Source organism: Talpa europaea (assembly GCF_964194135.1).
Source record: "Talpa europaea genome assembly, chromosome: 6".
Classification (NCBI taxonomy): Eukaryota; Metazoa; Chordata; class Mammalia; order Eulipotyphla; family Talpidae; genus Talpa; species Talpa europaea.
Genome location: NC_140072.1, coordinates 92,150,474 through 92,178,258, shown reverse-complemented (window position 1 = coordinate 92,178,258; position 27,785 = coordinate 92,150,474). Strand labels below are relative to the sequence as shown.

At 39.8% G+C, this 27,785-nt stretch overlaps 1 protein-coding gene across 1 annotated transcript; it reads left to right on the top strand.

Annotated features, from left to right (window-relative positions):
• Positions 1 to 5,887: 5,887 nt before the first annotated feature.
• Positions 5,888 to 27,603, top strand: POMP (proteasome maturation protein; the record flags this gene model as incomplete). Its single annotated transcript, XM_084234885.1, is given in 9 exon segments — positions 5,888 to 5,986; positions 14,037 to 14,163; positions 14,166 to 14,194; positions 14,196 to 14,228; positions 16,654 to 16,751; positions 18,382 to 18,442; positions 22,554 to 22,655; positions 24,941 to 25,034; positions 27,536 to 27,603. Coding segments are annotated over 9 exon segments (711 nt in total).
• Positions 27,604 to 27,785: the final 182 nt, after the last annotated feature.

Below are 27,785 nucleotides of genomic sequence, written 5' to 3'. Positions count from 1 at the left end.
TGGGTACAGTCAGAAGCGCGGCAGGGTGAGAGAATTCACCAGAGCCAGAGCGGGGAGCAGAGCAGGCAGAAGGACCGAAGCACACTGCTGAGGGGAGCAGCGGGCGGCAGGAGAGGTCTGCACGCCATGTGGGACCCTCCTCTGGTGGCCGGGGAGCAGCCGGGGATTGAACCGGCGGTGCAGAGGCTGCGGGCAGCTTTGCAACCCAGCGCTCAACCGCTGCGCCACTGGGGAAGCCCTGTAGTTATTGTTAAATAATTTGATTACCATCCAACTGATATCACTATTTAACATTTTTTCCACAAAGAAAACACAAGGATAGGGTATTTTTTTAATCAATTTTTTAAAATTTTTTTACATCATTGTTTATTTTTAAACAATATTTGCTTGCCCACTCCCCTCTTCAGGTGTAGTCCCCATAGAGTTTCCTTCACCAATGCACCCGTGCACCATCACCTCAGACTCCTGTGCTTCTCCCTCTGATCCCTCCAACACCAGGAATTTTTATAGACAAATTAATCAAGATTCAAGGAACAGATAATTCCAATCTTGAATTCTTTCAGAACATAAAAGGAAGATCAACCCCTAACTAATTTTATAAGACTAGTATAACTTTACACAAAAACTAGACCAAAAAAAATAATATATATATATATATAGTCCAATTTTTGTTATTGATCATGAATGCAAAAGTCTTAAACAAAATATTAGTAATTATATTGGTCATTGAACTGAGCTCTTTTTGACTTTACTAGCACCCCATCCCTGGGCCACAAGGACCACCACACAAGTTCTGGCCGACCTGGCTGATCTCTAGTTAACTAGACCTTTCTGCACCTGTGACCTGCATGGTTCTACCCTTGATTCTGTATGTACTGTATCTAATCATACCCTTACTTGTTTTAATACAAATTTTTTTTCTTTAAAGATTTATTTATTTTTTATTTTATATATATTTTTCAATTTAATTTTTTCAATTTTATTATATATATTTTTACATCATTTTTCATTTTTGCACAATGTATGCATTTTCATCTTGGTTATAGTCCCCATATAATTTCTACCCCCCCTTTAGTGTGACCCTAATCCCTCCTTCCCCCCCCTCCACAGTGTGTCTCTGGTTTATATTTGCTTGTTGATTTTGATTTTTACTTTATTATAATTAGTCTTTTTCCTGGTCCCTTATATAGGTTTTCTAAATTCTTCCTATGAGTGAGACCATCCAGTATTTTTCTTTTTCTTTCTGGCTTATTTCGCTGAGCATGAGCCCTTCCAGCTCCATCCATGCTGCTGCAAATTGCATGAGTTTATCTTTTTTGATTGCTAAGTAATATTCCATTGTGTATATGCACCACTTCTTCTTGATCCAGTCATCTATTTTTGGGCATTTGGGTTATTTCCACAGCTTAGCTATTGTAAAGAGCACTGCTATAAATATAGGGGTGCAGGTGCCCTTTTGAATTAATGATGCTGTGTCCTTTGGGTAAATACCTAGGAATGGAATTGCTGGATCATATGGAAGCTCCATTTTCAGCAGACTGAGGAATCTCCACATAGCTTTCCATAGTGGTTGGACCAATTTGCACTCCCACCAGCAGTGCAGGAGAGTTCCTTTTTCTCCACATCCTCGCCAACATTTATTGTAGCCAGTTTTTTTAATCTGTGCCATTCTCACTGGTGTAAGATAGTATCTCATTGTACTTTTGATTTGCATTTCCCTGATTACAAGTGATACACAACCCTACTTTTTCTACTTACCTTCTCACTCCTTGCCTGCTCTCCAGCCTTTTCTGGAATCTCTCAGCAGGCGACTAGAGTCAAGGCAGTTCTCATATTTACTGACTGTAGTAAATAGTTTAGACCCAGGGCTAATTGTGCCCTGGCATTAATATCACTCAGATCCTTCCACCAGCGCTATCAAACAAATAGCCATTGTTTACTGAGCTACTTGCTCTGGAGACTACCAGGAGAAAAATGGGGAGTAGGCTTTAGAGTCTAATGAGGATCGGCACATGTGAAAACAAGAATAGCAACAATATGTTACGGATGCTGTGATGCAATTGTATGTGTGTATGGAATGGGGCACAGACTGTCTATTCTCCCTGGAATGGGGGAAGCAGGGCGGTACAGCAAGTCAAGAGATGTCATGCAGAAAGTAATATTTACCCTAAGGAGGAGCAATAGAGCATCCCGGAAAGAGGGAGAACAGGAATAAAAGTACAGAGGCATAAAATTAATGCCATTTCAGAGAATTCCAAGTAATTTAATCTGACTAAAGGATTTAAGAATGAAGTTGGCAGCAAGATCACAGAAGGCCTGTTTGCCATTCTAAAGGATCTGGAATTAATCCTGTAGGACAGGCCACAGGCGCTATTAAGGGTTTTGAAAGTAACAGATTTGAATTTTAGGGGACAAAACATCTCTGGCAGCAATGAGCACAAAGGTTTGGAGTAAGGCAAGGAGCTCCTCAACGCTCAGATTCCGCTAACCACAATATCCTGTTTCCTAGGCAATTTGACTGAGACACCTTGCTAGGATAATAGACAATATCTTCTCCCCCTCCACACTCTATTGTATAAACTTAGTTGTACACTCTAATTTAATAAATGGAGTGAGGTTGAACAGCCTTTGGCATAAATCCCAGATACTGAAACAGTGAGAAAACAACAAAACATGAAACACGATATCTATCCATAAATCCAATTGTATGGTTAGAGTTATGGAACATTTTAAAAGTTATGATTTCCCTGGCGAAGTGTCAAAAAAACATACCTTCAAAAATTATTCAGAACAGTCATTTGGCAAGTAACCATGCTGACAGAATGAAAAATGTTGAGTAAATAGCCTACGTGTAATTTACCATTCCTAAAGAAGTAAAGGAAGGATGTTTCTTAAGGCTTCAGAATTATATACTTTATTAAATAATAATATGGTTATGAAAAAAACAAGGGGAAACGTCACAGATGACTTAGGAGTAGAGTCAGTCTATCGTTTTTTAAAAGATAGATATATTCTGTCACACAGAAGAAGGTCTTTGAATGGATACATTTCCAGTGGTTACCCCTGCTCTCGAAATTCTCTTCTTTTTTTGTCTTACGGTGTTTTAAATTTTCTACAATGAGTATGCATGGCTTCTAGAAGGAAAAACAAGAAAGTCAAATACACTCAAAATGCCTTTGGAAGTCTTTTTTCAGCTTTCAGATTATATCAGTCCTTAGATTCTGATTAAGTCTGATGTAAACAGCTTTTGAGATAACTTTCTTTTTTCTTTTTTTTTTTTTTTTAAAGATTTATTTATTTATTTCTACAAGCACTGGGTACAGTCAGAAGCGCAGGAGGGTGAGAGAATTCACCAGAGCCAGAGTGGGGAGCAGACAGGCAGACTGGCGAAATACACTGCTGAGGGGAGCAATGGGCAGGGCAGAAGAGGTCTGCGCACCACGTGGGACCCTCGCCCCGCAGACGGGGATCAAACCGGCGCTGCAGAGGCTGCTGGCAGCTTCGCAGCCCAGTGCTCAACCACCTGCGCCACCGGGGAGGTCCTTTTGAGATAACTTTCAAGGGTGCTTTGAATATAGGCAAATGTTCTCTCTTCGAGCCTTTGTCTTCAGGAAATAAATTTTTGAATTTTCAAAAATACAAATAATTCCTCTCAATTACTTATGCCATGGCAGGAGAATTTTGATACTAGTATCTGAAAACATCAAGTATATATGCATATTACAGAGGGCTCTGTCATTGGGTTCTAAAAGGTACCATGCAATATCTATGGCAAATATGACTTTTGAATTAAATTTTTCTGGATCTAATATTTAAAAAACTCTATGCCCCTACATTTGGGCTGGCAAATGAAGGGAGGAGGGTATGATAAGAGAAACAGGTCTAGAATTTAAAAGTCATGGCATATAATCTACAAACTGTATGCGCCATAGGCAAATGAATAAAGACTCTTTATGCTGGAAATAAAACAGACCTGAAATAAGGCTGTGAAAGCATGGAAAACGGAATGCTAACCTCTGCTGTGACTGATGCAATGCAGATGAAAATAGTAAAACAAAACACCTGGATACAAGAGTCCATTCTAGTATTCATTCTCAAAACCCAGCTTTTCATAATCAGAGGGCACTCTTTTAAAAGAAGCTCTATCTGAAATGACAGTCAGCAAAGTATTTCAGAAGAAATATGAAACACTCATATCTTAGGGTTAAAGAAAAGGGTCTGTCAAATAAACTTGATGTAAAGTATTCTCAATCTCTTAACACATATCGAGGAATTTACAAAAACAGATATGTAAATATGATTTATCTTAAACTAAGCACATTGAAACTTTCCCAACACTATATGAATTTAGATCATTAAAAAAAAAAGAGTTGGACGTATTATTTATAATTTATAGATTCTTTTCTAGTTCTTTGAAGTATAGTGATTTTCTTGAACTCACTTCCCCAACCTTACAGAGGGGCAGTTGCTGAAAGTTACAATAGTCTATTTAGTAGAATATAACAGTCTAATTATTAGGTATCTTGGAGAATACGTTTTATAAACCTTTTACACTAATTCATTTTTTGCTCCCATCTTTCTCAAACAATGGAACCCTTGCGCTTCACCTACCCTAAATTCTAAGGGAAAACCATTGCCACCAACTGGTCACTAGTCCCTCTCCAAATCTCCCCATTCTTATTTCAAAGCTCAAAAGAATCCATTAGGTTGAGAACTGTCGTTGAGATGGGGAAAGAAAAAGACTTAGCAGGTCTGACCAAAATGTGTAGCCAGGAGGGAGAAGGGAAGGTTAGGTATACTGCACACCTTGAGGCTCTTAATGTTGGTGAATGTCAAAAATGTAATTTGTGGTAGGATGCCAGTTTTTGTTGAGGGTTGCCCTGAAAGGAAAGGGATAGTTGGAACCAGGTAGGGATTTAGGATCATTGTTGACAGAGTTGAGCTTTATGGTTGAGTTCCAGGCACAGAAGGTGATTCTAGAAACTTCTCCAAATAAGTTATTTGAACCACCATATATGCTTCCAATCTATTTCCCAGCCATGTTAGTCAGTCAGTCAGTCAGTCAGTCAGTCAGTCAGTCAGTCAGTCAGTTAGTGTGCCTATTAGGCACAACTATCCATCAATCCATTCTTTGCCACACTTTTCACTCAATAAACATATATTGAGTGTTTTCTACATGTCAGATGCAGACTTAATAACATGTAAGGTAAGATATAGCCTCTGCTCATAGGAGCCTGTGGGGGAGAAGAAATTGATAGATGTGGAAATAGGTTACTGTAACCAAGTGTTAAAGGATATGATAAAGTGTGCACAGGTTCCATTAGGGGCATAAAGGAGAGGACCTAGACTTCTCTACTCCATGTACTCCTCTGCTGCCATTCTCTGCTCAGCCCCTTCACCTGTTACTTCTCTTCACAAAATCTCGACATTCCATCCCTTAGAACATGCAATTAGACTGCTCTGGTCTTCTGAGTTATTGCCACAAGTTCTCTTTTCCACATCTTAGCCTGAATGGAAATTCTGCTTTCTCATAAATGATGCCACTTACCTCAAAAGTGTGCCCAGTGGTATTTACTTTCTCCCAATTTCCCTGACTCGTATGTCATCACAACCTCTTGTTCCTCAATACTTCTGCTTCTTCACTAACATTATCACATTAACTACTTTGTCTAAAGATCACATGTCATCTGCTTTACACCACCCTTTCTCTATTTTTGGAGGGATGAGGATTCAATAAATCGTAGGAATCTTTCAAAAATCAGCATGCTTTTACATCTCCTAATAATCAACCTCAGCTATCAGCTGGCTGTACTCATTTATCTGCTTCTCACCCATGCTTCATTATCAGAATACACTGTAGACAGGAGTTTCTTCCACATCCAACAACATGCATTCAGCAAATATTTGTGCCATGGAGCGAGTATTCAAGAATAGACAGATTGTAATTCCCATCTTTGAGGAGAGTGCAGTCAACAGAAATAAGCAAGTACAAAGGCTTTCAATACAAAGGCATGTTAAAAAAATTTGAAGTCAGGGGGCTTCCCTGGTGGCTCAGGGGTTAAGACAGAGCACTAGGAAGCTATTAGCAGCCACTGCAGCACATGTTCCAATCCTGGCCAGGTAGCTGACCCACATGGTTCAGCAGACCTTTCCTATCTCGCCCATTGCTCCCCTCAGCAGAGTATTTCAGTCAGTCTGCCTGTTCTGTTCCCCACTCTGTCTCTGGTGAATCCTCTCCCCCCTCCCATCTCTGGCCTGCACCCCAGCTCTTGTATGTATAAATAAATCTTTAAAAAAAAATGAAGGCAGAAGCTATTGAGACATAAACGAAGGGGGTATTATTGTAGAACTTCCTGTTCACTTTCTGAGCCCCTTGTACTATCACCTAGAACCCCTAGAACCCCTAATCACTCTTCACTGATGGAAATATGGAGTAGAAAAATTGGGGATAGGTGTACTCGCAAGGTCAAAACCAGAGGTGGGGGTAGGGATGATGAGTAAGTTGTTAAACTAATTATGGAAGTTTCCAGGAATCTGAGGTGGGGCCAGAAAAGGTTATTATAGAGAACCAACCCAACCAACTTCTAAAGCAATAAAATTCCACAAAAGAAAAACCCCTTGCCCCCAAGAATGCTATGTAAGAATGTCCCATTTTACACAATGTTTCTTGTTCTGCAAAATTCAGATCTTGTTCCAAGACTGCCCACCTGTGTCTATGCAGGCATCTCTTTTAATAAACCTGTCCTTTTCTAATGCAGCTCTTTGTCCACCTGTGTCTATACAGGTACCTCTTTTTCTTTTCTCTTTTTCCTAACAAACCTGGCCTTTTAAGATGCAGCCTCTGCCTATTTGTGTCTATGCAAATGTCTTTTTTCTTAATAAACTGGCAGTGTGCTGCTGAAGGGGAAACTGCTAAAATCTTTCTCAGAAGGACCCAGGAACCCAAGAACCCCATGCACCAAACCCCAACATTCATGAATCTGCTTTGTGAACACCTCATTATCTACACTGTGTTTCTGAGATTTTTTGCAGAAAATGAATGCAACTCTATTGACCCAGTATATTACAAATTGATGTTACTACCGGCTCATATCCTTATGGTTCTGAACAGTCCTTTTAATTCACCTTATTGATTTTCTATTTCATGATCCATGTTGAGTCTTCAATTTTCTGGCTGTTCTAAAACTACCACCAGATCCTTTCATCCCATCAAGATTAACAGTGTTGGGGCCTCCCCTGGTGGGGCAGCGGTTGAGTGCTGGGCTACGAAGCTGCCCTCAGCCTCTTCAGCACTGGTTTGATCACCAGCCACCGCGAGGGTCCCACATGGCATGGCAGACCTCTCCTGTTGTGTCCACTGCTCCCCTCAGCAGTGTATTTCATCACTCTGCCTGTTCTGTTCCCCGGTCTGGCTCTGATGAATTCTCTCACCCTCCCGCACTTCTGACTGTACACAGTGCTTTTATAAATAAATAAATAAATCTTAAAAATAAATAAATAAACAACACTTTGTGATTTAAAAAAAAAAAAAGATTAACAGTGTTGACTGGTTTTTAACTTCCACAACATTCCTTCTCCACAGTGTAGGGCTTCTTTCTTCATCAAGTTTTCCATCTTTTCCCCTGTTCGAGAAACAGGCCACTTCCATGATTAACTGCTCCATTTCTACCCTTGCTCTCCCCTCATACCTACTCTGGCTTCTGAGATATCTTTCCTTAATCACACCTTCTCAATGATTCTCTCTCCCTGGTATCTTCACTCTTGCATCTTCACTGACTCTTTCCAACATCTCCCTAATAAATGTTAGTCTTTTTAACTGTACTTATGAAACAAAACAAAACCCAACTTTTGTTCAAACCAAAATCCTGTTTCTCTTTTTTGGGACTGACAATTTTCTGGGAAAAAAAATCTATGTCATTTAACTGCAAGGTTAATATACAAAGTCCATTTTTTTAAAGATTTATTTATTTATGCACACAAGAGCTGGGGTGCAGGTCAGAGGTATGGGAATGGGGTGGAGGGTGTGAGAGGATTCACCAGAAACAGAGTGGGGAGCAGAACAGACAGACTGATGAAATACAATGCTGAGGGGAGCAGCGGGTGAGACAGGAGAGGTCTGCTGTGCCATGTGGGTCACCTCCTTGGCTGGCTGGGAATTGAACTCATGCTGCAGTGGCTGGCAATAGCTTGATACCACTGTGTTTAACCCTTGTACCATCAGGGAGGACCCCAACATCCACTTCTTTACTACTAATTCTCTCATCCCTAGCAATCTGGTTTTTGTTCCCACCATTCTACTTAAATTTTCATCAGAAGACCATGAAAATGACATCCCATTTGTCAGACTACAGTGATTTTCCCACAATCCTGATACTTGACATCATCGGTCATTCCTATGCCTTGACCGATCTTCCTGGGCTCCTTAAACATTCCTTAAGGGAGACACCTCTCTGCCTCTCTTCTCTATACCTTTTTTATGCCTCTTCTAGCTACTCCCAAAGAGAAATTCACTACATATAAAGACCTTTCTGAGTGCACACACCTTTCTTAACGTCTGCACACACAGCATGCAAGGCACTGTGCTATACAGACACACCAGTCTTTAAGAAGGAAGCCAAGCAGGTTACTTTTCACTGCTTCTAAGTCTTTCCAATATCCTGTATTACCTTAATTTACATTTTTATCCTCTCTGGCTTGGGCTCTTGCAGCTCTCTAAATGGGATCCTGGTTCCTGTCTTCTCCCTCATGTTGTAACCAAGTTAATTGTTTTTTTAAATTTTTTTGTGTGTAGAAGATGTTTTATTTATTTATTTTTTACGTGACGAAGATGTAGGGTGTAGGCCAGAGGTGGAGGGGGTGAGAGGAACTATCAGGGACAGAATGGGGAGCAGAACCAGTGGGCTTTACTGCAATACACTGGCAAGGGGAGCTGCAGGTGAGACAGGAGAGGTCCGCTGCACCGTATGTGGGTCAGCTTCCTGGCCTGGGTTCAAGCCCAGGCCATAGTGGTGACACAGCACTGAGACTCAGCCCCTAGGCCTCCAGGGAAGACTTATGATTTTTTTCCAATGTCAAATGTTTGTGAAAACGCCTCATTATTTTCTATAAGAAAAAGTCCAAAACCCAAGCCATTTCTTCCATTGTTATCTCCTCTTGCTCTTCTGAATTCTAATCAGATGGAAATGTTCCTTACTGTTCAGATTGTAACTTGCCCTTTGCAAATTCCAGCCTTTCCCCATTTCCTCTCCCTCAAGTGCTATTTTTCCCTCTTCCCAATCACTTCCTGACTCAGTTCCTTTATCTTCTTGAATGTTTACCACAATGCATTATAAATATGTTTACATATATATTCCCCCAAGAAAATAAAAGCATCTCAAGTACAGGGAAACAGCTTTTCATTTCTTTAGTTCCACAATGTAGTACCAAGCAAATGTTCAACAAATATTTAATGACTGAACTGTGAGCAATCACCAAACATTACATTGATTAAAAAAAAAAAAAGTGGAATATTAAAAATTTCTCTTCAGGTGGAATTGAAAGGAAAATATGCAAATAAAACATTCAAGCTCAAATTTCATGGTAACATGGATATTATTTGCAAGAAACAGAGGACACATAAGGACAGCAGTGCAGAATACTTAAAAAATACTCAAGGGGCCTCTTTGGTGGCTCAAGGTGTTAAGCACTGCACTATGAAGCAATCCACAGCCTCTACAGCATGAGTTCGATCCCAGGCTGACCAGGGAGAAACCCACATGGCGCAGCAGACCTCTCCTGCCTCTCCGGCTGCTCCCCTCAGCAGTGTATTTCAGTCAGTCTGCCTGTTCTGTTCCCCACTCAGTCTCTGGTGGATCCTCTCACCCCCTGCATCTCTGGCCTATGCCCCACCTCTTGTACGCATAAATAAATAAATATATTTTTTAAAGATTTATTTATTTATTTATATAAGCACTGGGTACAGTCAGAAGCGTGGGAGGGAGCAGAATAGGCAGACTGACAGAAGTACACTGCTGAGGGGAGCAGTGGGCGCAGCAGGAGAGGTCTGCGCACTATATGGGACCCTCGGTAGTGGCTGGGGATCGAACCGGTGCTGCAGAGGCTGCGGGCAGCTTCACAGCCCAGCTCAACTGCTGCACCACCAGGGGAGGCCCAATAAATAAATCTTAAAAAAAAAAATACTTAAAATCTGAAGCAGTGCAGAAACTTCAAGTTTGCAGGACCTTGGCACTGGACATACATAGGACCTAATGATGGGGTTTTGATGAGATGTTGGGATTCAGTAAGAGGGTGTCCTTGAGTTAGTTACCTATGAGAAAAATTTTGACAGAGTTCCCCTTTCAGTGGCACACTACAAATTTACTAAGGAAAAGACTTTTGCATAGACATATTAAAAGGATCGGCTTATTAGGAAAAACAGAAAGGAAAAAAGAGACAACTGCATAGACACAGGTGGGCCCAGAGGTGCTTCTGCTGATGTTTTTAAAGGAAAGGTTTGTTAAAAGAGATGCCTGTATAGACACAGGTGGGCACTCTTAGGACCAGAGCTGCATTTTTCCAGAACAGTTTTTCTTTTTCTCGTTTTAAAGATTTATTTATTTATTTATTTATTTATTTATTTATTTATTTATTTATTTATACAAGCACTGGGTACAGTCAGAAGCGCAGGAGGGTGAGAGAATTCACCAGAGCCGGAGTTGGGAGGCCCGAGAACAGTTTTTCTTGGCAGTGTTCTTTTGGGTATTCATACCTTTGTGGACTAACAATCTCCATTTCTGTAGCAGTCTGTGTGGAAGAATTTTCTATAGCAGTCCATATAGCAGTCCAGTGCCTAAGGATTTCCTGTGCCTACAAATTTCCATAGCCAGTATAATGACTATTTTCGTTATTTCTTACCTCCACCTCTAGTTTCTGGCATTGTGAAGTTTCCATTCCCTATTTTTTCCTCTAATCCTCCATCACTATCACCTGCCTCCTTAAAGTCCTTCAATGACTTTCTAAAGCTAAAACATCACCCTTAATCTGGCATATATGGGCCTCTGTAATAAACTTTCTTCTACCTGCTTACAACCTCATCTCTCACTACTCTCTACCTTACTATCTGAACTGCAACCTCACAGGCCTTTCCCACTTCAGACTGTGTACAAGCAAATCTGCCAAAAATGTTCTTTCATATACTCTACTTCATCTAGTTCATGCTCATCCTTGGCTATCAGTCAATGATTCTTTAAGTTTTCTTCATTATATGGTTGACAGCATAAAGTAATTTTTACATATTTTATTTGGAAGACAATACAATATAGTATTATGACCTTAATAATGGGCCCTTAGGCCTATCTATTTAATCTCTTGTGGCATGGTCTATGCTTGTAAAATCAGGGTAATAGAGTGGTCACTTCATAGATTATGTTACGATTCTGAAAGGCCTTTGTCTGGCTTCCACTACTGAATTCCATACAAGTTTTGAAAGAACCAACAATAAGTTTCAAGCTAGGAACTTTTATTTTGGATCACCCAATAGCAGAGGGGCAGCAACTGCCCTGAGCCACTTATAGCCAGGATGTAGCCAAGTTTTGAATTTCAGTTTTTATGCAAGGGAGGGTCACCCAAGGGTAGTGTCAGAGCATATCTGGAGCTGAGGCTATTTTGAGCATGTGCAGTGGGTGATCATGTAGGCTATACACCCCATGCCTCATTAGAATCTTCAGTCTCCTCCCAGGAGTGTGCACTTTAGCATACTAAACACTTCAGGTCAGGTTCTTTTTTTTTTTTAATTTTTAATTTTTAATTTCATTTATTTATTTTAAAAGATTTATTTATTTATTTATACAAGCACTGGGTACAGTCAGAAGAGCGGGAGGGTGAGAGAATTCACCAGAGCCAAAGCAGGGAGCAGAGCTGGCAGAAGGACCGAAGTACACTGCTGAGGGGAGCAGCGGGCGGCAGGAGAGGTCTGCGCGCCATGTGGGACCCTCCTCCCGTGGCCTGGGAGCAGCCGGGAATCGAACCTGTGCTGCAGAGACTGCGGGCAGCTTCACAACCCAGCACTCAACAGCTGCGCCACCAGGGGAGGCCCTACTCCTGCTATCTTGAGGCCTATAGCTCTCTTTTTGTTTCTCTTGTGGCGATAGGGCTTGCAGCTGGTGAGGATGTTGGTGTGAGCCTGTACAGTCTCTCAGGAAGGGAGTACACAGACAATTCTCCAAGTTCCTTCAGCATTGTTGAGGTTGTAGCATTGTATTTTAACTACTTTTACCTCTAAAAGATCTAGAAACATTGTGATTCCCAGGGAGACAAATAGTCCTGCGTATATCTGACGGATTAAGGAGCTTAGGGCTGAGTGATAGGGAGGTATCCAAGAGGATTAAGAAGCATGATCAAGTTCCTTGCTCCTGCCAATGGCATTTTCACAAGTATTAGGAGCCTAGGAAAACTGTGTTTCCTTATTGGTGCATCCAGGGTATGATTTCCACCATGGCAGGGTTCCTGAGTAGAATGCCAGGCAGCAAGAGCTTGGGTTGGAGTACAGTAGGTTGGCCAAGGAGTGGGGTAGTAGCAGGGTTTGAGGCAGCTGGACAGGAACACTTGGTAGTGGCTATCTGAAAAACTGCCTTTACCAATGCTTGTGAGTGCACTGTGGGACAAATTGAGTCCCACAGTTATCACATGGAATGCAAGCCAGGAGATGAGGATGTTTGTAAACCATCTAAAGGCTGACAGGAACAAATATTTAGAATTAAACTCGAAGAGCAGCAAGGTGCACTGCAATAAAAGGATTTGGGAAGAGTCTGACTTATCTAGTTAGTTGGAGGGAACTGATTTCAGTCCAATTTGCAGGTTAGTCCCACATATTTGTTATGATGTGGTACCTACCAGGATGTGTATGGCAAATCCAACAGGCCTGAGGATAGGTCTGCCAAATAAGGTCTTGGGTACGCCCCCCTGCAGGTGTTAAGAGCTCCAGCAGTGGGTGGTACTCTAGGTCCAAATCCATAAGGTTACTTACAGTTAGGGGCAGTTTCAATAGCAATTCATCTTTAGCAGCCACTACTGCAGAGGAAAAAGTTCCAGGCAATGAGGCACAGTTAGAGAATAGGCTGAATACAGGCTAGAAGATAAAAGAACAAATACCCATGCATAAGGGCAGATACAGGGTTTTCAAGTTAGGATTACTTACTTTCTTGGGGTTTTCTTTTAAACAGCATAAAAATTATTGAAAAGATTAAGGGACATACATTATATAAAGCACTTAGCATTATGTTATATGTAGTAAGAGCCCAATATTGGTAATTAGTTGTCAGCCCAATATTGGTAATTAGTTGTCAGCTCCCCTCCATCACCCTTTTCCTCTACTCCACTAGCTCAGGAACCACATCAGCCTGATTCATTTCTGTATTAGCACAGCAGGTCTTCCACATGTGATTAAAAAAATAAACTGGCACAAAGTCTGGCGTTCTACTTTTACCTTGCTACCTAAACGGCTGCATTAAATCATGCATCCTACCTAAGATTCATTTACCCTTATGAAAATGTAGTATTTACCCCAAGAGGTTTTGAATTAATTGAGGATGCATCTACCAAGGCACATTGCACATTTTTAAAGATTTATTTATTTATGCATACAACAGCTGGGGTACAGGCCAGAGGTATGGGGATGGCGTGTGTGTGTGCGTGTGTGAGAGAGGATTTCCCAGAGACAAAGCGGGGAGCAGAACAGGCAGATCCACCAAAATACACTGCCGAGGGGAGCAGCGGCCGAGTCAGGAGAGGTCTGCGGCGCCATGTGGGTTGCTCCCTGGCCGGCGGGGGATCGAACTCGTGCTGCAGAGGCTGCGGATAGCTTCATAGTGCTGTACTTAACCCCTTTCGCCACCAGGCAGGGAAGCCCCCCCACATCGCACATTTTCAAATGCACAAAAGGCGAAGTTTATTATTAATTCAGCGAAGCTCCCGAGTCTGTCTCCCCTGCAGCACGTCTCGCCCCGACTCCCCTCCCCCCACTCCCTGCACACACCCTCCCTGCGCCCTTGGCCCCCCAGTCCGTCGGGGCCTCGGGCGTGGGAGCCTCGTCTCCGCGCGGCTCCCTCAGGGGCCCCGCGCCCTCCTTCCTTCCTCGTCCGGACCGACGCACTTCCGGCGGATGTGGGGGGCAGCCCCGGAAACGGAAGTGATCGGGAGGCCGCCTGACGGTAACGGCGCTGACAGGCCGCTCGCGGAGCTTGTTGAAAATGGTGAGTGAGCCCCCGGGTGACCCGAGCGCCCGCGGGCTGGGGCCGGGGCCCGGCGGGAAAGGCAGCCGCCTCCCAGCCAGCCCCGCGGCGGCGGTGGGGACCAGGGCGCGGACGAGCGCGGCCTAGGGCGCCATGATCTGTCGAGTCATGGGGACTGGGGTTGGTGGGTCTCGCCCAGGCGGTGCCCGGTGGAGGTCCCGCCAACAGTTCTTCCACGTCATCTTCTTCCATCGCTCTCTCTTCTCTCGGTTTGCGCCCTTCCACCCCTGAGTCCCCAGGGTTCCCTGCCCCTTCCCCGTAGCTGCGGGGAGGAGGAAAGGACAGAACCGAAAGTGCCGCGGTCCGTGGTGTGGCGCTGCCGACTGCCCTGTCGGGAGAACCCCTGGGGGCCCAGAGGCCTCAAACTCTCTGCCTACGCTGACCCTCGCACAGCCCTGAAAAGCCACAGCTAAAGGGCCTCTCCTGTCGGCACAGCGGTTGAGCGCTGGGTTGCGGAGCTGCCCGCAGCCTCTGCAGCGCCGGTTCGATCCCCGGCCGCCGGCGAGGGTCCCACCTGGCGCGCGGACCTTTCCTGCCGCCCACTGCTCCCCTCAGCAGTGTACTTCAGTCCTTCTGCCTGTTCTGCTTCCCGCTCTGGCTCTGGTGAATTATTCTCTCACCCTCCCTCGCTTCTGACTGTACCCAGTGCTTGTATAAATAAATAAATAAATCTTAAAAAAAATAAGCGACAGCTAAATGGAGCACAGTTTGAAAACTCATTTTTGTTCTTCAGACAGTTTTGAAAGCTTGGTAGTATGCTAGATGTTGGGGGGGGGGCACATAGCAGACTGTGGCTTCTTCCTTTTGTCATTTTCCTCCGTGCCTCTCTTTCCCCCCCTTTTTTTACACTTAAAAGTTGTGATATTTGGGAAAGACCGCCGAATGGCCTTTGACCCCGACTTTGATGCCACAGAAAGCTGCTGTTGATAAATACTGCTCATGACTGTGAAGAGGTTTTATAGCCACTCTCAAATGTAACTAGTGATAACTAATTTTCCATAGATTTTTTTGTTTTCCTCTGCTACTTTATTGGGAACAGCAAGTACTACTCTTGATATTTTACAGAAGGAAACTGGGAAAATTAGAACAGTGTAACCCCTTTGCTTTGTGGAAGAAGAAACTTCTGTCATTTTTCAATACAGCAACCTGGGAGAAAGAGAATGTTTTGTAGGAAAGTAACAGGAGATACATTTGGAAAAGTGAAGTCATACAACTGTAGTCCTGTGTTCAGGAACCTGGGGCAGATAAGTGGCTTTATGCCTTGGGCACGGTAACCTGCGTTAGTAACCTGCACTGTATTCCATTCTTTTCCGGATGGACCATGATTTCTATGTCGAGGAGTTGAAACTGTTGTGTGGGTGCTTGAATTCCAGGCTAAGCACCTTGGACTTTTCTTCAAACAAGACATTGGTGAATCAGTGAAAGTTTTTTTTTCCTGTTCGTTTGTTTGTTTTTAGTAGCTTTTGTTGAGGAGGTTATATAATGTATGTATTAGGCAAACCTTGGTATGCAGAATTAGAAAATGAAATCGTCTAGAGGAAAAAACACCGAGTAGAGAGCTGTTGGAAGTTATCCGGCATGGGAACCTGCGCTAGGGTGGTATATTAAAGAAACCCTGGACAGGCTAAAGTATTTTTCCAAATAAAATATACAGAGGAGTTAAGATATCAATAAAAAGTTGGTTTCGTAGAATAGTTTCTTCAAGAATAGTGTAAGGCTGAATGCTAAAATATTTGTAGCTGCTTTATGTTTTTCTGCAGAATTGCAGGAATTTGTACTTGAGAGATTTGCATGGATATTGTCAGTATCTTGTTTTTACCTGTTGTAACATTTATTACATTTTATTTGATTGTTTTTATAGCAGTACCAGGAATTTCTGAAATTCCTTTTTTTTTTTTTTTCTTAGCTACTGTGACCTGTCTTCTACCTTCCCTGTCTTTAATATTTTTCATTTTGTGCTTACCATCCCAAACTGAGGGAGAAATCTTTTTAATGAAAGTAATTCTGAGCATGCAGTCATCCTTCTGAGATGGTCAATTTCAGAATAAACCCAACTTTCTTTGTATGTTTAAGACTTTTCATTTTGCCAGTCCTTTGCTCCACTCAGGTATTTAGCCAATCATCTCAAACTACCTGTTCATTTATATTTTTATACCTTTACCCATGTTCTTTCTTTTTCTGTAATAACTTTTCACTCAGCATTCAGCAAAAACCTCAAAAAAATATAACTGTACCATGTTTGTCCCACAATTATAATGCTTGAGATTCATTATAATTGACAAAGACCTTATTTTTTCTGTTTAATTCTCAGTGTTTTCACACAGGTGTTTGGTGTGGGTTTTTAACATTTTAAAATTTTTAACAGCATTTTAAATTTTTGTTATAGAATTCTAGAGGACTTGGATCTGAGCTCAAGGACAGTATTCCAGTTACTGAACTGTCAGCAAGTGGACCTTTTGAAAGTCAAGATCGTCTTCGAAAAGGGTACATGGGCGAGTTGTGTCTTTCACTGTTATAATAAAATATTTATGTAAATTATTTTTCATGTATTTAAAAAATTTTTTTTTCGATAAGTTATAAATGTATATGTGATTTAGAGATAGGAAGTCATATATCTCCAACTGGGCCCTGGTGGAAGCTTAGATGTTTTCTATAGTAGAAGCAGTCTTAATTGGAATGGTAGTTTCCCAGGAGAGGGCATCCTCTTAGGAGATGTGAACAAGTAGCATGGTTTGGTAGGAGTTTGATTTTTTGCTACTGATATTTTAGAAAGCAGTTTGTCTCCTTATCTTAATAACTACTGTGGAATAATTCACTTTTCTTTGGGAGACACTTGGACCTAGAAGGTGAGAGCATGGACTCTGCATCAGACTCTTTGGGTTTTGAGCCTGACTCTGCTGTTTACTAGATGTATGCCTTGGGACAAATTTCTTAATTCCTTATGTCTCAGTCCTCAATCTATGAAATAGGGCTGTTGAGAGTATGTAACTTAGTTGAGGAATGAATGAGTTAAGACATAGAAAATACTTAGAACAGGTGATGACAGTAGTAGGTACTCTGTAAGCGTTAGCTAGTATTTTTCTATTCTAACTTCAGCAGATAATTCTAACCCTTTTCCTGGATTTGCCTTTTTTTGTTGTTGTTTATGTTTTAGTTTCTGGTACTTTTTCTTGACAGATGGCTTTTCTGCTTAATTAAGGACAATGCCTTTCTCCCATGAGTATCTTGTATTTTGAATTTCATTTCTAATTTTAAGTTGTTTAATGTAACTGTAGTAGAATGTCATTCTAATACTGGTGTCATTATAGACTACCATTTTATAGTGAAAGATGCAGTACATAGCCTTTGGAATTGGATATATAAATTGATTTACAGCATAAGCATATTCATAGATCAGTCTTTAACCAAGTCCTGGCTTATTTATTCACATGAAATGTTCCTTTTTCTTTCCACTTAGACTAAGATTGCCATGAGTGGAACCATTTTCAAATTCTACTTCTGGGATAATCCTCTGTATAAAGACAGTATACAATAAATGATTGTCATAGGATTTCTAAAATTTCTTTTCATTCTCAAATGATTTGGATAATAAGATAGTCATCTTTTCATATCTAGTGTTATAAAGACCAGTAGCTTGGTTCTAGCTGTGTGTCATGTAAAACATAGTACTTTGTACATAGTAGATATTTTATAAATGTCAAACACAGTATTCAGCATATGTTAAAGACATAGTCAATACTGAAGATGCATTAAACCTGAACAGAAGAGGCTTGAATAGTTTAAATAAGAAGCATGTCATCAGAATAATAATAATAAGCATACTTTATTAAATTTTGTGAGAGTTCTCCTAGTACCTGTAATAGAGATATTGTAAAACAATTATTATAAAGTAAATTTGACTCCCCCCGTCCCCCTATATGGCATATATTGATAGTTAAATGAATTTTAGTACATGTATCAGTTCCTGTAGCCATCATCATAGTCAAGGTACAGGGCAGTTTCATCATCTCAAAAACTCCTTAGTGTTCTATTATAGTTACATCCTTGATAGATGTGATTTTTGAACTTGGGTATTGAGAGATATTTAACCTTCTATTTGAATGTTTATTTTCAGCTTTTCTTGTGTGAAAAATGAACTTCTGCCCAGTCATCCTCTTGAATTGTCAGAAAAAAATGTAAGTATGTTATGTGCACTTTATTAGTATTCTCCAGTAGATAAATACTTTTAATAGTCTTATTATGAAAAGAAATAATATTACTATCGTTTCATTTATTAAGACAGTTCTGATGTTGAGCATTTGACTGTGAAGCATGTTGAGCCTTGTTTTAAATGTCCTTTAGAAGACTTTAAGTGCTCACTTTGGCAGCACATACACTAGAATAGACTTTGAATTAGTGCTAGATTATCATTGCTTCACTAAAGCTCCCTTTCTACACATTCCTCTATTCTTGTTTATGGACACTTTAAAAGGTCTGTCCACCTCTTCACTTTTCTCATGATGTTTTCTCATTTGATGACCTTATTTTCTTTTATATTTTTGCTGTTGATCTTCAAGTTCATATCTCTATCCTTGACCTCTTTTTCAAGCCGTCAGTCTCTAAGTTTTGTCTTTTTTTTTAAAGATTTATTTATTTATTTGTACAAGAACTGGGGTACAGTCAGAAGCGCGGGAGGGTGAGAGAATTCACCAGAGCCAGAGCGGGGAACAGGACAGACTTGACTGATGAAATACCCTGCTGAGGGGAGCAGCGGGCGGCAGGAGAGGTCTGTGTGCCATGTGGGACCCTCGCTGGCGGCCGGGGATCAAACCGGCGCTGCAGAGGCTGCGGGCAGCTTCGCAGCCCTGCACTCAACCGCTGTGCCACCGGGGAGGCCCCATCAGTCTCTAAGTTATTGAGACATGTTCACTTGCTAGACACACTAGGTACACGGATGAGTGTAATATAATTCCCCTACTTATGAAGCTGAAATTTAATGGAAGGAGGAGAAGTGGATAGGGGCTTCCTAAAGTGCTATTGAGGACCAAGGATGGAGCAACCACCTGTGCTTAGGGCTGTGTAAGGTATTACAGTTAGGAACATTTGGACCATTTAGATTGGTATTCACCAGGTAAATGTGGAAAAGTCACTCTCAGAGATGGTATAGTTTATATACATGTTCCAAAGACAACTTAAAGGGTTTTGAAATATACATTTAGAACAAGAAGAAAGAAGTCTCACCACTGGGAACATGTTGCATTGTTACCCAGTTTTTAGCTATCCTATTATGTTGTTTTGCTTCCTTTCTCTTTAGTAAGGAAATGATTTTTTATAAAAAGGAGTAGAACAAATAATGTAATAAGGAAATTGAAGTTCAAATTAGATGAGAAAGTAAAGGATTCCTACTTGCTTTAATTACTCTGGTTTCATGCTCCAAGTTGACGTAGAAAGGTTAAGTGTTTTTCAAAGACTTGAGGTTGACCACTGAAAGCTTGTAAACTAGGTTTTGTGGAAGAAAGAGCTGGTATGGATAACTATTTTGATGACTTAGTGAACAGCTTTATAGATGCTACAATAAACCAAAAGACTAGGCCAGAGTTTCAAGAAAAACGCTTAAGTGGATGTGCGGTTCTGCATTTGGCTTCAGAAAATGAACTATGCACATTTACATGGAGTAAATTTTAACTTGTTATGTAAAGTTTAACAATTTTAATTGACTGTTTTTAGTGTAAGCCAGCAGATTGCGTTAGTCACTGGAAAGACAGTTAATGCAATGTTGGACTTTATTAATAATAAGCTGGGACTCAAATTTAGAGAGATATAGTTTTACTTTCCTGTGAGCTAGTGGGGCCATTAGGTTTGGAGGATTGGTTCCGTTTTGAACAATATATGTTTATAGAGAAATTTTGGTAAGTGTGAGTGAGACTGGCCAAAATTGCCAAGAGTCTAAAAATTTTGTAGATCTTATGAAGCCCATCTTACATGTACTGCGTCTGTGTACTCTTCCCTAATGACTTAACCAACTAATGGCAGCCTCTCTCTTGAAATTCTGAGCACTTAATGTAAATCCTTTTGCACAGGTTGCATAATTGACCTGTAGTATGTTTAAATTGGCACCACACTTACTTGTTAAGTACACTCGAGGCGGGTTGTTTAATATCTTGTTTAAGTTTTAGTTTCTTTTTGTAAAATGGAATTAGTCCATCCCTTGGCATATGCTTGCTAAAATTAGTTCTCCATAATTGAGAGCTGCCATGGTAATAGTGATGAAAGAATACTATTACCATCTGCACTGGTGATTCTCAACAAGAAATGATTATGGCCCCTACAGAACATACAGCAATGTTTGATTGTTATAAGTGGTGTTTGGGGGGGGAGGGGGGTGATACTGACATCTAGTGAGGAGAGTCTGCAGATTCTACCGATACTTCTAAATATCCTAGAATGCACAGAGTAGTCCTAATTACCCACAGCAAAGTATTATCTCACTCCAGATATCAGTAGTGCCAAGGGCTGAAAAGCCCTGATCTCTATGTAGTGTCGTTTCTGCTCAGTTCCTACAAGGTATACTGTTGGTTCTGTCTTGTTGTATATGACCATAAAGCCTAACTAACATTTACATATGAGGATTACTCAGTATTTAAAGGAAGCCCTTCAATTAGGATTTCAGATCATATGCTCAAAATACTGCATACTTTTCTTTAAGGAGCATTAGTTACAGTTTTGCTGTGAAGCTAATGTAATTGAGAACCAGATTGCTAGACAGCTTACGTTCAGATTTCATATTTGTGTCCCACAGATCATATCCTAGATGGGCACTTTTCTCTCAAAAAAATCCTGATTTTTTTTGATTATGATATTTTTCTTACGAATGTTAGAAAAAAGTCTTATCCAGAGAGTCCTAATGTACAAGCACATCTCAGATATTTTTTCCTTTCTCTCTCTCTCTCTCTCTCTCTCTCTCTCTCTCTCTCTCTCTCTCTTTTAAAGATTTATGTATTTATTTATGGGGTATAGACCAGAGGTACAGTAGGTGAGAGGATTCACTAGAAACAGAGTGAAGAGCAGAACAGGCAGATTGACTGAAATACACTGCTAAGTGGAAAGACAGGAGATGGCTGCCCTGCCATAAGTGGGTTAGCTCTCTGCCGAGGATTGAACTGAGGCTGTGGTGGTGCTGAGATTTAACTCCTGTGCCACCAGAAAGTCCCACCTCAGAGAGATTTCAGGTTTGTTATCAGACTACTGCCACTGCAATAATTATTACAGTAAAGCAAATCACATGAATTTTTTGATTTCCCAGTGTATATCAAAATTGCATGTACACTATAATACAGTCTGTTAAGTGTGCGATGTTACGTCTAAAAAACCCCAATGTACATACTCTTTAATATGACAGACACATCAAGTGAGCCCATGCTGTTGGAAAAATGGCACTGAGAGACTTTCCCTACATGGGTAACATCAAATGCAATATTTGAAATGCACAGTAAATCGAATTGCAATAAAATGAAGTATGCCTGTAATAAAAAATGATCACAGAGGTCACTTTTTCTAGTTGTTATTACCTTAACTCGGATAGATCTTTGTAATAGTCCTTAATAGTCCTTTTGGGAAACTGTCCATGAGTCAAGTTGATTCAATGCCTGAAATACATTAACTTGCTATACAAGTTTTTTGGAAGTTATATCAATATTCAGTAAAATTATGATTCCAGGGGAAAAAAGCTTATTAATATTCAATGCAAATTGGACCAAATTTTCATAGTTTTGGGGTTTTTTGCCCCTGGAATGAATCACCCAAAAACGTAAGAGTTAGACATTGTAGTTTAACAGGATGATATGATGGTATGGTTATTTGTTTTGTAAAATCCTTTGCAATATATACTGTCATACTTACAAATATATCATTAACTTTTGTCACTGTGTGTAACTTTCTGCATCTCTATACTTTTACGCTACCAGTTTACAATAATTCTAATCAAACAAGTGTGATTATGCTTTGTAAACATACTTTTGCAGTGTGAAAAACATTCCTTATTAGTTTTGTGAATCCAGATTTTAGGTGGTAATTTTATACTGGCGAAGTACAGTGCATGAAGATAAGTACGGTGCATGCTGGGTAAAATACAGAAATACATATTCTACAATTTTTTGAAGAAGTAGGAAAAATAACATTGTTTTTAATTCTTCTTATGGATATTAAATCCTTCATCTGAATACTGTGTTATATATGTGTCAGTGCCATCTGCTTTGAATGTAGAATGTTGAGTGTGACATTTAAAATTATGTTTGTCTTTTGTTGTAGTTCCGGCTCAACCAGGATAAAATGAATTTTTCCACACTGCGAAACATTCAGGGTCTATTTGCTCCACTGAAATTACAAATGGAATTCAAGGCGGTGCAGCAGGTGAGTTGTGGATGCCGTTAACATGTGCATCTCATATATGTGCTGGTAATCAGTTGGAAGGATTCTTCTATTTTAATATCAGCTATGTAAACCTTAGCTTCTTTTTTCTCCTACAACCTATTCTCCCTTCTCCCTTCTCAGGATAGGATCCTGATTCCTCCTTCATAGAGGGAAACAAGTCTTTAAGTGGAAAACTCCAAATTACAATTTCAGTGTCTGAAAATTTAAACCTGCATTAGCTTTCATGGTTTTCTCCTTTTGGGGGGTTTACAGTGAATTTAAGATGCCTCTAGGAATATCTAAGTGGGGTATATAGTGGGCATTTTGTGTATAGCTAAGCATGTCTGTTGCTCATGAATAAGATCTTCAGAAATGTCTTTCTAAGTGCGTAAAAACTATTTAACTGTTTCTCTTCCTACTCACCTTGGATTTTGCTTGAATTCTGCCACATCATAGTGATTAAGGACATTCTCCTTTCTTGATCTTTTCCATAGCTGATACCTTCAACCTTTCTCTATTCTGACTCATCAGCAGCATTTATATATACTTGAACCTCTTGTTCTCTAAACCAAATTTGTGTCCATCTTAAATACCTTTATAGTAATTTCTCTCTCAGTAAGTGTGCTTTTGCAAGTTAAGTTTCTTAAAAAGTTGCCTACATTTGCTGTGTTCACTCCATTACCTCCTGTTCACTCAACCTAGTTTTCTGACTTTAATCACACCAGTGAAACTGCTCGAGTACAGGATGTTTAACAACTGCCTTTTCGTCCCTGCTTTTGATGTTTTCTCAGAATTAATACCTCTGATCAAGTTGTACCTATCATTCCTTTTACTCTCTGGTTTAATTTATAGGCTCGGTGTTTAACTATTTTTAATACTTTCTCTTTCTCCCTTTACCCTCCCACTTTTTATTTATTATTTAATTTTGACAGTCTAGAGGAATTTTTTCATGCTGTAAAAGGTTAAAATATAGGCCATTAGTAATTGAAAAAATGTTTAGTCTGGTTACGTTTTCTTTGGGGGAAAACATCTTAGTTGTCCCCTTAGATTCTGACATTGTGATTATTTAAAGTACAAGTATTATGTAGACATGGAGCACCTATTACTCTTGGTAATATCCAAAATTATATGCATTGATTCTAGTTATAACTGCCGAACAATTAACAAAGAACAGAAAACTGAAAATTTGCTTGGCTACATTAAAGCTTTTTGAATATCAGCTGTGTGCCAGTGACTATACTGTGTTTATACTATATACTATAGTACAAGTTTGAGAGGAAGGTAGCTACTATCCTGTTTCATGATGAGGAAACAGAGAGTTAACACATACAAAGCCATAGGGTTGGTCAGTGGTAAAATGAGAATTTTGAATCCAGATCTGCAATTGCACAGCCTGTGGCTTTATCCACTACACATTGGTACCAGTCTCTACTGTGTGTACTTATTAGTCAAAAAAGTGACACCAGTTCAGACTGGCATTGTGTTTTAAAGGCCCTGCAGTGACTTTGACCTTTATTTCTGGTTACCACTAATGTTTTCAAGGTTTATAACTAAATCTATACTTTTTTTTTTAAAGATTTTTATTTGTTGTGCATACAAGAACTGGGGTACAGGCTAGTGTTGTGGGAGGTGAGCAGATTCACCAGAGACAGAGTGGTAAATAGAACAGGCAGATTGATTGAAATGCACTGCCAGGGGGAGTAGCGGGCAAGTCAGGAGAGGTCTGCTGCACCATGTGGGTAGCTCCCTGGCCGGGGATCGAACCCGTGTTGCAGTGGCTGTGGCTAGCTTCATAGGTTTTGTCTTAACCCCTTCCTCCAGCAAGGAGGCCCTAAATCTATACTTTAAGTAATATAAACAAATAGAATGATCAGTTTACTAAGGAGAATAATACTTTTCACTCATTGGGAATTCAGGAATCTGGTCATTTCACATATGTTCGGAAGGAGACATGGGTTAGGCACTGGGATATTTCATTTCATCACATGGTATATATATATATATATATATATATATATATATATACTGTGGTATTCCTGGATATAAGCAAAGCTACAAAATATGTGCAAATTAATAAAAGGTATAGTTTCAGTGACTATGTATTTTGAGTAACATTTTGAGGAGTTTAAAACGTTTGGTTTGTGTTAAATTCATGCTGATATGTTTTTTCCCCATTAGTATTAAAATGATAGTCTACTTAGTTTTGTGAATTTTAGAAACAAAAAAGATAAAATTAGGTCATATATTGTTTTTTTCTGATCTTGTCCTTTCATATTATCCCCAAGGTTCAGCGTCTTCCATTTCTTCCAAGCTCAAACCTTTCACTGGATATTTTGAGAGGTAATGATGAGACTATTGGATTTGAAGATATTCTTAATGGTAAGTGTCATTCAGCACTTTTTTTTTGGAACCTCAGTAATGCACAAGGCAATGGTAACAAACAAAACTAATAGGATTTTTCATCCACATCTAACTTAAAGTTGATTGGATTCACTTCTATTTATTCACTACAACAAGATAAATTTAATGGTAATTGTTCTTCAGTTGGTTTTGAAAGTAAGACTTATTTATAAAGTTCTGAGGGTATAGTCATTCAGTCAAGTAATGTTAGTAAGTTTCATGTCCTAAGGATAATGTCTGATATGAGTATAATAGAGTATTCTTAAAGATAGCTTAAACAATGTTGACTGCAATACTCAAAAAGTTTGTGGGATATGACTTTTTAAAACTAGGAAAAAGACAAAAGTTTGTTTTTTGTTTTTTTTAAATAGGCCCTCACAAATTTTGTTTCTATAGAGTAGCAAAGCAGAATTTGTCATTTTTAATGAACTTCGAATAGTTCTATCATGTATAAGATAAATGGCTTTTATGTAAGAACAATACATGCAGCATCCTCTGTTTTCTGGTTCTGAGGAAGTTAAACAACTATAGTTCTGCTCAGTATTGCTTGTGCTTATTACGCCCCCAGCAGTTCAGGAGAAACAGAAAAATCCAACAGGATTAAATTACATTAGTTTTGCTTGGCTACTGATGTCCGGTAAGGAAATATGGTGGACACAACAGAAGTCTCGTGAGGCTCCTCTTTGACTATCTTCTCTGGGGGAGTTTTTTGAATGCTGGAAAACCTGGAAATTTTACTTTTTTACATTGACCTTAGACCTCATTTACAGTTAGAAAGGCGATAGTTCCATACTTTATATATTCTTATCGTGTGTGTGTGTGTGTGTGTGTGTGTGTGTGTGTGTGTCCCTTGCCGGTGGCCGGGGATCGAACTAGCGCTGCAGAGGCTGCAGGCTGCCTTGCAACCCAGCGCTCAACCCTGCGCCACCAGGGGAGGCCCTATATTCTTATCTTTTAATTATAAAAGTCTTTTGTTTAAAAATCAACTCCTATAATTCTGTGTAAAGAAAAAAAATCTGTTTTCTAATGAAGGGGTATATATTAAACAGTTAAACATGTAATTACAAAAGGTGGGAGAGTCACATATCTCTGGTTATGACATAAGTTGATTCCTGAAAGATAGGTGAATTAGTTGAGCTAAAACTAGAGACAGAAACAGCAGTATATTCAGGGTCTCCAACCTGAGAACAGCTGAAGAACTCTAGTATTTAAGATCTTATTCTAGTTAAAGGTAACAAGTTAGCCAGTCCTGGTTTCATGGATGCAGGTAGAAAACAAGACTTGAAAAGACAGAACAGTCACCAGAGTTTCAATTTTCCTGTTGGTGCCCTGAACCTCATTTGCTACAGGGCAGCAAGAAGAGGATTAAGTCATGCCTGCATATATGGTGGATTTTGTTACAGGAAGAGGAACACCAAGTTAAGAGTGCCCAAATGTTTTATAATAGGTTGTAAATCTGTCTTGTGCTCCATAGGAGATAACGGTCTGTTTTCTGAAGTTGTTCACTTTAGAAAAAGCCATGGAAAGAGTCTAGAACAAAGACAGATACCGTCTCTAGTTCCAGGACTTACAGAATTGTGTGACACTGATTCTGTCTCCTGACACACATACGTGTGTTAAGATCCCCATGGCTGGATTTCTTGAGGAAAGTGGAGTGTGAAGTAGGGTGAGGTTGAAAGGCAGAGTGCAGGGGAGCCAGAATCTTGTGACTACAAAAAAGAAGTTTATTTTTGAGAGTTCAGTGTAAGGCTGTGAAAAGCAATGCAGTGGAAAGCAGTGATGTGATAGGATTTCATATTTAAAAAGATCACAGCTATTTTGTAGACTTCTTTTCATATTGATTCCTTGCCATCTCTCTAAGGTAGACATGAGCTAGAAAGGTTCCCTGAATGGGTAGGTGATTTTTGTTCATTTGAGAACACTGGATTGCACTTTGGGTAATTCCTCAGTGGGAATTTTGCCTGTTACATACATAGCATTTTATTCTTAATAATTGTAGCAGTAACAGTTGCTGCTTAAGCTACTTTGTTGCATGATAAGGTCAGGAGTCTAGATTGCTGAACTGATGTAACACAGTAATGTCCAGTTTCTTGGGAAATTAGTGAGGAAACATCCAAATTGATCTGTAACTCTTGGTAATAATGATTTTAATGTGAGTGATTATTTTTACTAATTTTACAGTTTATTGAGTTTTTATTGTATTTCTAGTTCTGTGCTGAGGAATAGAGGACGAAAGGAAAAAAGGCTTTATTGTCTTTAGGGAGCTTCCTGTTGGTATTCATTTTAAAGACTCTTAGGTGTACTATCACAATAAAAATAAGACTTTTGTCTGACCTATTTATAAAAACAGGAGTGAAGATTTTCAAGGTTTTTTTTTGTTTTAGAATTCTGACTTGTGGTATAATGGAAATGCAGTAGAATATAAGCATGAATTTATCTTTTTTTGAGAAAACTTTAATACGTTTTTTGTTTGTTTTCAGACCCGTCACAAAGTGAACTAATGGGAGAACCACACTTCATGGTTGAATATAAACTCGGTTTACTGTAATGCAGTATGTTCATGAGCACAGAGGCGCTGTTGTTTGTATAGTCTTCTTTTTACTATAATTTTATGTATACAACATTAAAAGTACTGACTGACACATGAGAATTTTTGCCTAAATGGTGTCTCTCATCATTTGAAATTTTTCGGGTCATTGGTTGAAACATACAACAGTTGAAAACACTGAA